The sequence below is a fragment of the Dipodomys spectabilis genome, unplaced genomic scaffold (assembly GCF_019054845.1).
Source record: "Dipodomys spectabilis isolate Male_0828 unplaced genomic scaffold, ASM1905484v1 ptg000003l, whole genome shotgun sequence".
Classification (NCBI taxonomy): Eukaryota; Metazoa; Chordata; class Mammalia; order Rodentia; family Heteromyidae; genus Dipodomys; species Dipodomys spectabilis.
Genome location: NW_024870680.1, coordinates 18094569 through 18107234, shown reverse-complemented (window position 1 = coordinate 18107234; position 12666 = coordinate 18094569). Strand labels below are relative to the sequence as shown.

At 44.2% G+C, this 12666-nt stretch overlaps 1 protein-coding gene across 3 annotated transcripts in view; it reads left to right on the top strand.

Annotated features, from left to right (window-relative positions):
• Positions 1-258: 258 nt before the first annotated feature.
• The window catches only part of LOC122114953 (tripartite motif-containing protein 5-like), a 35644-nt gene continuing 23236 nt past the window's right edge, over positions 259-12666 (top strand). For 2 of the 3 annotated variants that reach the window (XM_042688234.1, XM_042688224.1), the window contains exons 1-5: positions 259-402; positions 3961-4435; positions 5447-5542; positions 6030-6260; positions 12324-12346. In XM_042688234.1, coding sequence (XP_042544168.1) covers positions 4022-4435; positions 5447-5542; positions 6030-6260; positions 12324-12346 — 764 coding nt within the window. In that variant the 5' untranslated portion in view covers positions 259-402; positions 3961-4021. The remainder of the gene's footprint in view (positions 403-3960; positions 4436-5446; positions 5543-6029; positions 6261-12323; positions 12347-12666) is intronic. The other variant, XM_042688243.1, reaches the window with a different exon arrangement.

Genomic DNA, 12666 nt, shown 5'->3' with positions numbered 1-12666 from the left:
TTAGTTCTAGCCCTAGGTGGGCTCCAACTTCTGATCCTGCTGACTCTTGCCTGTGAGTGTGGACAAAAACAGACCTGGAGGTACCAGAGCTGGCTGGGAATGTCTTAGTGGATCCCACCTGTGCACTGCGGCAGACACCAGCACCTTAGAACTAGTCAAGCTGTGGCATTCAAAGGCCCAGGATAGACACAGCTCATTGGCCCACAGTTTCCCTTCCTCTTCCTTCCCCGCCCTCCTGGGTGGAGTTTAGGTGTGCAGTGCTGGGGGATCACTTGGGACACTGGCTTCCTAGCCTTTTCCTTCCTCTTCATCCAATCTCTCTTGACTCCCAAAGGTGCAATAAGCAGTTGGAAGAGTCCAGAGTTTGGGAAACTGTAGAAGAAAAGCACTGAAGTCACTTGGGTGAGTTTATTGTTTATCAGGCCAGCTGCTCTGAAGGGAAGGGGAGCCCAGCCCACAGACTTCCTGCTGAGAGCGCAGACTGTGAGCAGTGCCTGTGGAGGGGAGGCCTGGGGAGAAAAAGAGGGTTAAAGGTGGCCAAAGGCTGCTTCCTGAAGGGACATTTACCTCTCCTGGTGCAGTCTGCCTCCTCAGCTGTAATTCTGAATTACTGCTAAGGAAGTGTATTGGAGCAGTCTCTTTTCCAGGAACAGATCATCCCTTCCCCCAGCCACAGGGGCCTATCAGGCCAGACAGATCATTAAAAAGGAATGCAGGGAACACAGCCTTATTCAAGATTTTTTTTTTTTTTTAAATAGCAGTGGTGTCGATGGAGCCTGTCAAATAACTGAACACATACATGAAATTCAGAGAAATTTCAAAATTGGAAGTGTTTAGTTCCTGCTCCAAGTCAGTGCTGGTATAATCATGAGAGGATTTGCTCAATGTTTTGCTGACCTTTGGTGAATTACTTCTCAGGCACTTTGCAAATATGTGTTTCTTTGAAATTAGTAACTAGAGAATTGTTCTGTTCCCTTGCAATGTCCTGATTCCTTTCTTTTCCTCATGGTTTGCTTCCCTGTGTTGGTGATGTCTGCAGGTACAATGGAGCAGTCATCGCTCTCAAGCTTTACCTATCCCTTTCAAAGGGGAAAAGCTTGTAAGGAAAGTGGGCTACAATAGTGATTGATCAGCCTGTGATGGCTGTGGTTCTTGGTTGGCACAGTGGTTTACTCTCCATGCAGCTCTCTGAGCTGTGCTCATGGATGGCCGAGCATCGTACAAAAATAAGAGTCTCACGTGGTAAAATTTTAGCAAGAATGTACTTTTAGTAAAGCAGGGTTCAAGTGGGTGAGAAATAGAACCATTTCTTGTTCCCTATACAGGCAGTGGGAGTTAAGGACTCAAAATGGCAGCTGTTACTTGCTGCCTTTGTTTTTTTCTGAGCTGGGAGAATACAAGTGGCTTTTCAGCTCCCTCCCCTACCAATAATTAGGCAATGCTTCTGCATGGGTCGAGGGATGAGCCTCCTCTCCCCTCACAAACACCAATGGTAACATTCAGAAGTTCTTTTGCAAGGCCTGCTTTTCCTTTGCTCAGTCATTAGTGGGGTGCCAAGCCCATGGAAGATGATTAGTGAAAACATCTCTTCTCAAATACTTGAGTGTAACAGCATAGAAGTCATTGCAGGTAGTAGACATGAAGGCAGACTGATCTTTAGGGCATTGGCTTGGGGAATCAGTCAAGAACATGAAAAGATGGGGCTGGGAAGGTGGCTCAGTGGTAGAGCACTTGCCTTGCATGCATGAGGCCCTGGGTTCGATTCCTCAGCACCGCATAAGCAGAAAAAGCTGGCAGTGGTGCTGTGGCTCAAGTGGTAGAGAGCTAGCCTTGAGCTGAAGAGCTGAGGGACAGCGCCCAGGCCCCCAAGACTGTATTTTCACAATTTAAAAAAGAAAGAAAGAGGGCTGGGAAGGTTGCTCAGTGGTAGAGCGCTTGCCTTGTATGCATGAGGCCCTGGGTTCGATTCCTCAGCACCACAAAAGCAAGAAGAAAAAAAGCCAGAAGTGGCACTGTGGCTCTAGTGGTAGAGCGCTAGCCTTGAGCTGAAGAGCTGAGGGACAGCGCCCAGGCCCAGAGTTCAGGCCCCAGAACGGACCCCAGAAAGAAAGAAAGAAAGAAAGAAAGGGAAAAAGAAAGGAAGAAAGAGAGAAAGAGAGAAAGAGGGAGAAAGGGAGGAAGGAAGAAAGGAAGGAAGGAAGGAAGAAGTCATTGTTGGGTACCAGTGGTTCATGCCTCCTAGCTACTCAGGAGGCTGAGATCTGAGGGTCCAGTTCAAAGCCAGCCCAGTCACAGGAACATCAGTAAGACTTTTATCTCTAATTAGCCACCAGAAAACTGAAAGTTGTGTTGTGGTTCATGTGGTAGAGCCTTGAGCTGAAGAGCTCAGGTACAGGCCCAGGCCCAGAGTTCAAGCCTCATGACTGACCCCCCACCAAAAAAAACAAAAACAAAAAAACCATTGCAAATGTATTGCTAGAAACAGTATTGTTTATACTCTAATCACTTCAGCCCTTTCTTATAAGTTAACACTTAGGGAAAGTATTAGAATGAATAATACTAGCCGGGCGCTGGTGGCTCACGCCTATAATCCTAGCCACTCAGGAGGCTGAGATCTGAGGATAGCGGTTCAAAGCCAGCCCGGGCAGGAGAAACTGTGAGACTCCTATCTCCAATAAACCACCAGAAAACCGGAAGTGGCGCTGTAGCTCAAGTGGTAGAGCGCTCGCCTTGAGCTGAAGAGCTGAGGGACAGCGCCCAGGCCCAGAGTTCAAGCCCCACGACCGACAAAAAAAAAAAAAAATAATACTGATACAAAAAAAAGGAACATCTGTGCTCAGTGGAGCAAATGCAAAGATCCTGAGGCAGTAATGGTCTGGTGGGTTTGATTCTAAGGTTGTACTTTTGGTCTGGATAAGAAAAGAAAGATTGTGTGTGTGTGCATGTGTATGCGTATGTGTATGCACTGTGTCCTGAGGCTGAATCAGGTGAGGATCTGGATATTATCCCTAGGTTTTGCTCCAGGTCAGAGCTCTACTGCTGCATTCCCCAGGCTGGCTAGAATACAGTGGCTAGAACACAGTATCTAGAATACAGACTTGAGCCACTGGTTCCTGGCAGTTGTTGTTAAGGTCTACTTCTGGAAGGATGGACCCCCACACTGTTTTCCCAGGTGCATACAGACATCAGGCAAGCCACAAAGATATGGGCAGACTTCCTGATGCCCGCAGGGCAATCTATAAGCCTGGCTGTAAATATTTCATTGTGGGCCCAACCGAAAAGCCCCCCACCTCCTAAGATCTAATGGCTTTTTCATCAACCTCCGCTTTCTTGCTCGGATCTCATAAAAACCCAACTCCTGTCCCACTTCTTTGGACAGTCTTCAAGTCCACAAGAAGGTTGTGCCCCTCACTGCTACATCTCAATAAACAGTCCTTGCCTGTGGAAGATCAGGTCCAGGCTCTTTCCTTCCTTTCTCTTCCATTTTCTTAACACTTCTAAAGTTTAGTGAAAAACAAGGAAATGGCAATCATGACACACAGGAAATTTATTATAGTGCATGAACTAGTAGTAGAGTGTTTGAAATTATTATGAAAAGTTTATTTTTCCACATTCCTAAGCATTCTGTTTTCTGTGTGGGGGGTTGGGGGGGAGTAATAGTAGTATGTGCTGGTACTGGAACTTGAAGTCAGGACCTTGCACTATTGTTTGGCATTTTCACTTAAAGTTAATCATACATCTACTTCTAGCTTTCTGCTGATGTATTGAAAATGAATGTATGTCAGATTGGTTTACCTGGGCTGGTTTCAAACCATCCTTCTCGGGTAGTTAAAATTAGAAGTGCGAGCCAATAGCATCCAGCTCCTTTTGTTTTTCTGACTTTTGATATTGTAGTTTTGGCCTATCCATGATTGGCTGACCTTTCTAATGTGCTCCCTTTTTATCTTGGCAATCCTGCAGCTACCTCAGCAGAAGGAACTTCAGAAGTCCAAGAAAGACAGGAACAGGAAAACAGCCACCAATGGCTTCAGCAATCTTGGCCAATGTAAAGGAGGAGGTGACCTGCCCCATCTGTCTGGAGCTCATGATTGAACCCATGAGCATAGACTGTGGACACAGCTTCTGCCAAGCCTGTATCACATCAAGCTATAAATCCACTATAGGTCCAAGAGGGCCTGTGTGCCCCGTATGTCGATTCCCTTATGCCTTTGAGAGCCTCCGGCTTAATCGACATGTGGCCAACATAGTGCAGAATCTCAGGGAGGTCAAGTTAAACTCACAGGAGCCGACTGTGCATCACTGCACACAGCATGGTGAGAAACTCCAGCTCTTCTGTAAGGATGATAGGAAGGTGATTTGCTGGCTTTGTGAGCGATCTCAGCAGCATCATGGACACCATACATGCCTCTTGGAGGAGGTTGCCCAGGAGTACCAGGTAAGAAATGAGGGATGAGGGAAGACAGAACACAAAATAATCCCTGAGGGAAATCTCTACTGGGTGGGCATCTGTTGTAGTTTAAATACCTATCATTCCAGGACTGAGAAGTATGACTCCGTTCCACTCTGTGGGGACTTTCTCAGGCCTAAAGGACATGTCTGTGTAATCCACTGACTTACAAGAAAATGAGCCTAAGTATGAACTATTGACAGCAGCAAATATTTCTTTACTATATCTTCCATCTATTAAGATTTGGTGACCAAGAAAGTTCCTTTTAGCGAGAAGTAAATTAAATGAGTTGAGATGTAGATTATTTTCCCTCACACAGGACCAGAATCTTCTTGTTTCAAAAAGAATCCATTTATCCAGGGTCTGGTAGTTCATGCCTGTAACACTAGCTACTCAGGAGGCTGAGATGTGAGAATCATCATTCCAATTCAGCCTAAGCAAAAATGTCCATGATATTCTTAGCCCCATTTAATCATCAAAAAGCTGGAAGTGAAAATGTCGCTTATGGGGTTAGAAGACCAGTTTTAAATAGGGGAGGAAAAACTAAGGAGGAAAGCTAAGCCAGAGCAAGAGGCTCTTGAGTTCATTCTGCAATACTGGCACAAAAACCAAGAAAGAATCAGTGTAGCTGGGTGTTTTAGTACAGGCTTGTAACCTATGAATTACTGCCATAGGGAGACTGAAGCAGGAGGATTCAGAGTTTTAGGTCAGCGTGGGCTATAAAGAGAGTTGGAGACCAAATGAAGGCAATCCAGTGAGACTGCTTCAAAACAAGCTAATAGAATCATTCTGTTATTGGTAAGAGGATTGTTACTCTATTACCTGAGACACACTTAAAGAGGACTTTTGCCACCTCAGTGTTTCTTCCAACTGTTAGACTTAATTCTCACCCTTTCTGTAAACTCTAGTCTCTCACCTGATTTCTTCCATGCTATCCCTCATCTAGAGGCTGAGAAAGTTCAGAGAGTTACTGTGCCGTGGTTCCTTCCTTGTTCGCAGGGCAAGCTCTGGGCAGCTCTGGACAAGTTGAGGAAGAACAAGGGAGAATCTGAGAAGTGGAAAGCTGAACTCCAACAAGAGGAAATGTCTTGGAAGGCAAGCTCCTGAGGAGCTCCTGTCCTCTCTTTCCCTGACAGTTGATAAGATCCAAAGTCATTTATTTAGTCTTCTTTCTTTTCCCATGGGGGTAGGGGCTGGAGAGTGAGGAGATCACAGAGGAACCCAACTTTCTGGGGGTGGCCATTGCTGTGATGCTGGTAAGGGAAGGTATTTGGCAATGGATCTTACTTCTGTCCTCAGTGTTTGAGATCTGACGGGGAATTCAGGAATGGGATGAGGAGTGACACAGATAATCATGAGTCTTGGACACAGGATAGCTGTGTAAAAGCTAAGTCAAACTCAGTCATCCAGTTTTGTCTCAGGCTAGGCTTTGATCATGCTACTTAAGGTCCTTGGTTTGAAATGTCACGAAGGGAAAATATAGCTCACTAAGTACTTCTCCTCTCCTTGAGCCTCCCTACTCTATGAGACCTCCCCACCTGATAACCCTGAGTGTGCCTCTCTGTCTCTTTCTGTTTCAAAGACTCAAATACAGGGCAAGATACAAAATGTCCAGGCAGATTTTATACAACTGAGAGGCATCCTGGACTCTGAGGAGGAGAAAGTACTGCAAAAGCTGAAAAAGGAAGAGGAAGATGGTTTGAAAAGGTTTGCAGTGTCAGAAAACAAGCTGACCCGGCAGAGCAATTGGGTGACCAAGCTCATCTCAGATGTGGAACATCTGTTAAAAGGGTCCACAATGGAGATGCTGCAGGTAAATCTCTGACTAGTTCCCTGTATCTGAGATTCAGAAAATCTTCCCTTCTCTTTTCTTTTCACTGTGTGGTGTGTGTGTGTGTGTGTGTGTGTGTGTGTGTGTGTGTGTGTGTGTGTGTGTGTGTGTGTGTGTGTGTGTGTTGTGTGATGAGTGTAAAGTTCTTTAGGCTCCATAGGACCTCTTTTTCGAGTCACTTGCAGATGTTATGGAAATAAAGAGTGTATGAGTGCCAAACAAAACTTCCATGTTAAGTAATTTCTCACATGTGGTAGAAACATTGAATCTTGGGCTGGGAAGGTGGCTCAGTGGTAGAGTGCTTGCCTTGCATGCCTGAGGCCCTGGGTTCGATTCCTCAGCACCACATAAGCAAAAAGAAAAAAGCTGGAAGTGGTACTGTGGCTCAAGTGGTAGAGCGCTAGCTTTGAGCTGAATCGCTGAGGGACAGCGCCCAGGCCCAGAGTTCAGGCCCCATGACTGGACCCCCCTCCCCCCCCAAAAAAAAGAAACATTGAATCTTACAGAGAGAAGATCTCTTGTAGTTAGTAATAATTTATATGCTCCCATTTGGTGTCATCTAGTATTAATTTCTAAGCACCATTCTGTGTGTGTGTGTGTGTGTGTGTGTGTGTGTTGATACTAGGGCTTGAAACAAGACCTCTCACTCTTGGCTAGGTCTTTCACCCAAATAGAATACTATTTCAGCCACCTGTTTTTGGTTGGTTATTGAAGATAAGAGTCTCTTGGATTTGTCCACCCAGCCTAGCTGAAGCCACCAGCTTCAGTCTGAGCCTCCTTGAATAGCTAGGATTATAGGTGTGAACGAGTCACTGGTCATGTGATTTGGTCACTAGTAAACAAATGAACTTCTGGGTATAAGTGATGTTTTTTTTTGCCTTATAGAATGAATATTGATACCTCTCCTTTATTCCTTTTTTTTTCCCCCAGGCCTAGGGTTTGAACTCAGGGCCTGGACACTGTCCCTGAATTTTTTTTTTTTTTTTTTTTTGCTTAAAGCTACAGCTCTACCACTTGAGCCACAGTGCCCCTTCTGGCCTTTTCTGTGTATGTGGTACTGAGAAATTGAAAGGGCTTTATGCATGCTAGGCAAGCTCTGTACCACTAAGCCACATTTCTAGCTCTCCTTTATTCTTTCTACCTGAAAATGTTGTGAATGATAGGTATTATTTTTCCCTTAAATATACTATAAGATTTTTGTCAAACAAAGCCATCATACCTATTTTTTTCCCTTTTGATTATGTATCATTCCTAAGTTTTAGGCAATATATGTCTTCTATCCTTTCAGAAATCTCTGTTCTGCCACCACTGGTGGCTGTGACTCATGCCTGTAATCCTAATTAGTCAGGTGACTGAGATCTGAGGATTGGGGTTCAAAGCCAGCCCAGTTAGGAAAGTCTGTGAGACTCTTATCTCCAATTAACCACCTGAAAACTGGAAGTGGCGCCACTGTGGCTCAAGTGGTAGAATTTTAGCCTTGAGCTGAAGAGCTCGGGGACAGTGCCCAGGCTCAGAGTTCAAGCCCCATGACCGACAAAAAAAAAGAAAAGAAATCTCTGTTCTAATTGACCTTTTCTGTCTTTGATCCAGTATATCTGTTCCTTTTTCTCTGTCCCATAGTTCATAAGGACCCCATTCTACTCTCTGCCTCTGGGAGATCAGCCTTTGTACATTCCATACAGTTAATGTTTATCATGAGTTATTTTTGTGTTTCTGTGCCTGGCCTATTTCATTTAATATAATTTCTTCTCAGTTGATCCATTTTACCCCAATGAAATGTTTTCCTTCCATTTTTTAAGTCTGATATGTATTTTATTGTGTTTATCCCATTGTTATAATCCCTTCATCTGTTGCTGGGTGTTTAGACTGACTTCATATCTTAGCTTTTGTGAATAATGCCCCAAATGAAGCTTACCATGTAGAAAGCTCTTAGATATGCTGGTCCAGATCTGGTAGGTAGATTCAAAGTAGCTGGATTTCTGGATCAAACAGAACTTCTATTTAAATCTTTGGGGAACCTCCATAGTGCTTCCCGTAATGACTATACTAATTTACATTTCTTTAAAAATAATTTTTCTGCCAGTCCTGGGGCTTGAACTCAGGGCCTGGGCACTGTCCCTGATCTTCTTTCACTCAAGGCTAGCCCTCTACCTCTTGAGCCACAGCACCACTTCCAGCTTTTTCTGGTTATGTGGTACTGAGGAATTGGACCTCTGGCTTCATGCATGCTAGGCAACCACTCTACCACTAAGCCATATTCCCAGCTCAGGTTTTCTTTTCTCTACATCCTTCCCAACATTTGTCTTTTGCCTTTATGAATAGGTATTCTGCCATGTCTGAAGTCAAAACCCAACTGCACTTTTACTTTGCCTTTCTCCAATGATTAGGAGTATTTTTTTGTATGTTTACAGGCTACTAACTATCTTTCTCTCCTGTGTGTGTATTTGGGTTTGAATTCAGTGCCTTGTGCTTTCTAGGCTGCTTCTTTACCACCTGAGCCATGCCTTCATGGCTGATTTTTTTTTTTTTCAATTTTAGCTTTTCAGTGAACCAATTTTTGTTTCCTTGATTTTTATATTTCTTAGACTGTCACAATTTCTGCTCTAATCTTTATTACTTTGTTCCATTTGTTCATGGTGCTGTTTTTAAGATGGACTTCTTATTTATTGCAGATAAAAGCCATGTAAGATCAGAATTCTTCTGTAAGAGTCTGCTAGTTTTGGTGTGTGTGTGTGTCTGTGTGTGTGTGTGTGTGTGTCTGTGTCTGTGTGTGTTTTGTGCCAATCCTAGGACTTGAATTCAGGGTCTAGGTACTGCCCTTGAACATTTTTTGCTTATAGCTACCACTCTAACACTTGAGCCACAGGTCTACTTCTGGCCTTTGGGTGGTTAATTGGAGATAAGCCTGTCCTGGGCTTTCCTGTCCGGATAGCTTCAAACTGCCATCTGTAGATCTCCGCCTCCTGAGTGGATAGAATTATATAAGCTACCAACCCTCAGTTCTATTAGGCTTTTGTTAGGAGAGTAACATTTCATGCATGTCCTATGAATAAAGTCAGCGAAGACCAATGTGATTTCGAAAAAGACACAGACCAGATCCTGACGACAAGTTTGGGCTTAAAAATTTGGTTATGACTGAAGTTATGTTTGTTCCCAACAATTCTTTTTACCATTTTTTTTTTTTTTTTGTCGGTTGTGGGGCTTGAACTCTGGGCTTGGGTGCTGTCCCTGTGCTCTTCAGCTCAAGGCCAGTGTTCTACCACTTGAACTACAATGCACTTCTAGTTTTCTAGTAGTTTATTGGAGATAAGAGTCTCTCGGACTTTCCTGCCCAGGCTGGCTTTGAACCGTGATCCTCAGATCTCAGCCTCCTGAGTAGCTAGGATTACAGGCGTGAGCCACTGGTGCCCAGCTCTTTTTTACCATTGACTGTAGTTTTGTTGTATTTGTTTGTACAATTCAAATACAAAAAACAGAACTCCATGTTTATGTGTAAGAATCCATCCCAGCCAGGCGCAGGTGGCTCACCTGTAATTCTAGCTACTCAGGAAACTTTGATCTGAGGGTTGAGGTTCAAAGCCAGCCCTGGCAGGAAGGTGAGACTCTTATCTCCAGTTAACTACCAGAAAACAAGAAGTGGTGCTGTGGCTCAAGTGGTAGAGCCTTGAGCTGAAAAGCTGAGGGACAGTACCCAGGCCCAGAGTTCAAGCTCCAGACCAACCAAAAACAAAACAAAACAAAAAAAAACAAAAACAAAAATCCATCCCAGGCTTCCCAGGGCACCTCACAGAGACAATCCCAAAGGGAGGAGGGGGAGGGGAAGGGGAGGGGGAGGATTATAAAGAGGTTTATTGGGAGAAGGGGGAGGGGGAGGGGGAGGGGGAGGAGGATTATAAAGAGGTTTATTGGGAAGAGGATTATAAAGAGGTTTATTGGTGGGGCCGGCCATCTTCCCTGCAGGAGAGGGAGACAAATGGCTTCTGCCCCTATCCAGGTGGTAACTGGTCACTATGGGGCTAGTGGTTGGAGATACTCTGCCTGTGCAGTAGGTCTGGGTGGAGAATGGGCGTGGCCAGCTATCCTGGTTGGGGCTCTAGGGCAGGGAGGGGCTCAGGGTCCATGGAACTGGGGGCTACCAGCTGCCTCAGGAATGTAGTGGCCGCGGCTGAGGACCGGAAGTGGGGAGAATGCTAACAATGTGGGCATCTGTGTGGATACAGGTTTAGTTTCTTGTTTTTTGTTTTTGTTTGGTGCTGGGGTTCGAACCCTGGGCTTTGCCCTTCCTAGGCAAGCACTTTGCCATTGAGTTACATCCCAGCTCTGCCCTTGGTTTTTACAAGGAAACCAAGTATATTACCACTTATCTGTTCAAATCAATAAAATAAATATACTCTATCTGCCATGATAAGGAATAGAATATGGCTTAAAAGAAAGCAAGCAACAGATGGGTGCCAGTGGCCCCAGCCTGTAATCCTAGTTACTCAGGAAGCTGAGATCTTAGTGGTTCAAAGCTAAGCCAGGGCAGAAAAGTCTTTGAGACTCTTATCTCCAGTTAACCACGGGAAAACCAGAAGTGGTGCTGTGGCTCAAGTAGTAGAGCACTCACCTTGAGCTGAAGAGCTGAGGGACAGTATCCAGGCTCAGAGTTCAAGCCCCAAGACCAACCAAAATGAAAAAAGAAAGAAAACAAACCATGTAACACCTCAAGGTGTAGACTAACCCAACCAGGTAGACACTGAAGTTCAGTGTAAATACAATAGTATTTTATGACAGTGAGATGGTAACATTATTCCTCTGGAATACAAAAGAGAGGTGGCAGCCTTTACTTGTGGAATAGGGGTATGATCTAGGCAGAAGGATGAGGAACTAAGAGCTCAAGGTCAGTTTGGGCTACACAATAAGGCACTGGAGAGAGACCACACACAAATATAAATGCATAGAAATATGCACAGCAAGGAAGAGAGGGAGAAGGCGGGGAAGGTGGCTTAGTGGTAGAATGCTCGCCTAGCATGCATGAAGCCCTGGGTTCGATTCCTCAGCACCACATACACAGAAAAAGCCAGAAGTGGTGCTGTGGCACAAGTGGTAGAGCGCTAGCCCTGAGCAGAAGAAACTCAGGGACAGTGCCCAGGCCCTGAGTTCAAGCTCTAGGCCTGGCAAGAAAGAAAAAAAAAAAAAAAAGAAGGAGAGAGAAGGGGAGGAAACAGAAACTGGTATTTAATATCTGATAACCAGCTGGTGGCTTCCTCACTATTGAGCATCTTAAATTATATTAAAGGGAAAGAGGTATTTGTAAATGAATTTGGAAAATAACTTCTCGTACACGTGTGTTGAATCTTAGGGAGAACATTTTAGTTGGTGTCTAGAATAAGGACAATTGTTGTGAGCTCCATTTATGCTGTAAGGTAAATCCAGTTAGTGAGATGCAGAGAAGCCACCTTTTGAGAGACCTATTAAAGATGGAGTCTATTAAAAAGCCAGAATCTGCATGGCAGACTCTTATCTCAAAGACCAGCAGCTTGCACCAAGTGTAAAAGGACAACCACATTTGGGGTAGAGAGCAAACCTGGCACAAGGCACAGGGCTGGAGCTCATCATCATGACATATATGGAGCTAAAATTGCATCTGAAATTGGAAGGATGGCTAGTGTCACCTCTGGGCATTTCAGTGCTGTCTGGAGAGCAGATACCAGGATGTCTGTAAGAACAGGTGACATTACTGAGACTCAGTCTTCTTTACTTTATAACAAATTATTTAGAAGAAACAGCTTTAGGTCTCAAAAGCAGCCAGCCTAGTACTTGGCAAACATCTATCAGTTTATATTTGTGTTTTTAAAAAATGGAAGAACCATGCATTATTTAAAATCATCTCCTAGAGAGCCAGGTAATGACTAGACTTATTTAGTCTTCTCTTTCTGATTTTTGTCCTCCTCGTGGGTTCATCTCTAACCTCCTTAGTACCACAGAGGTGGGTGTGATTCTGATGACACTTTATAAGAAAGGACAGTCTTATTTCCTTAATCATGTTTTCTGCTTTCTTTCTAGAATGAGAATACCATCATGAGAAGGTATGTGTGGGATACTAGGAGGGTCCTTTGTTTGGTGGGACAAGATTTGTAGAACTAGCTAGTACTCAAATATAGTATAACATCTCCTAGACCAGGGAAATGAACTTGTAGTATTGTCTTCAGTTCTGGATAAAAATCAGGGTTTGGGTGCATTAGGACTATTGGGACTAAATTAGTTCCTCTGTAGGGAGTGAAAGTTATGAAAAATTAGAATGTGTCAGAAATGATATTGGGGATCAAGTGATACAGTAGCAGATACCTTGTGGCATACCATTTATTTACACAATATTCCTAAATCAGCTCTGGTCCTGGATCTCAGA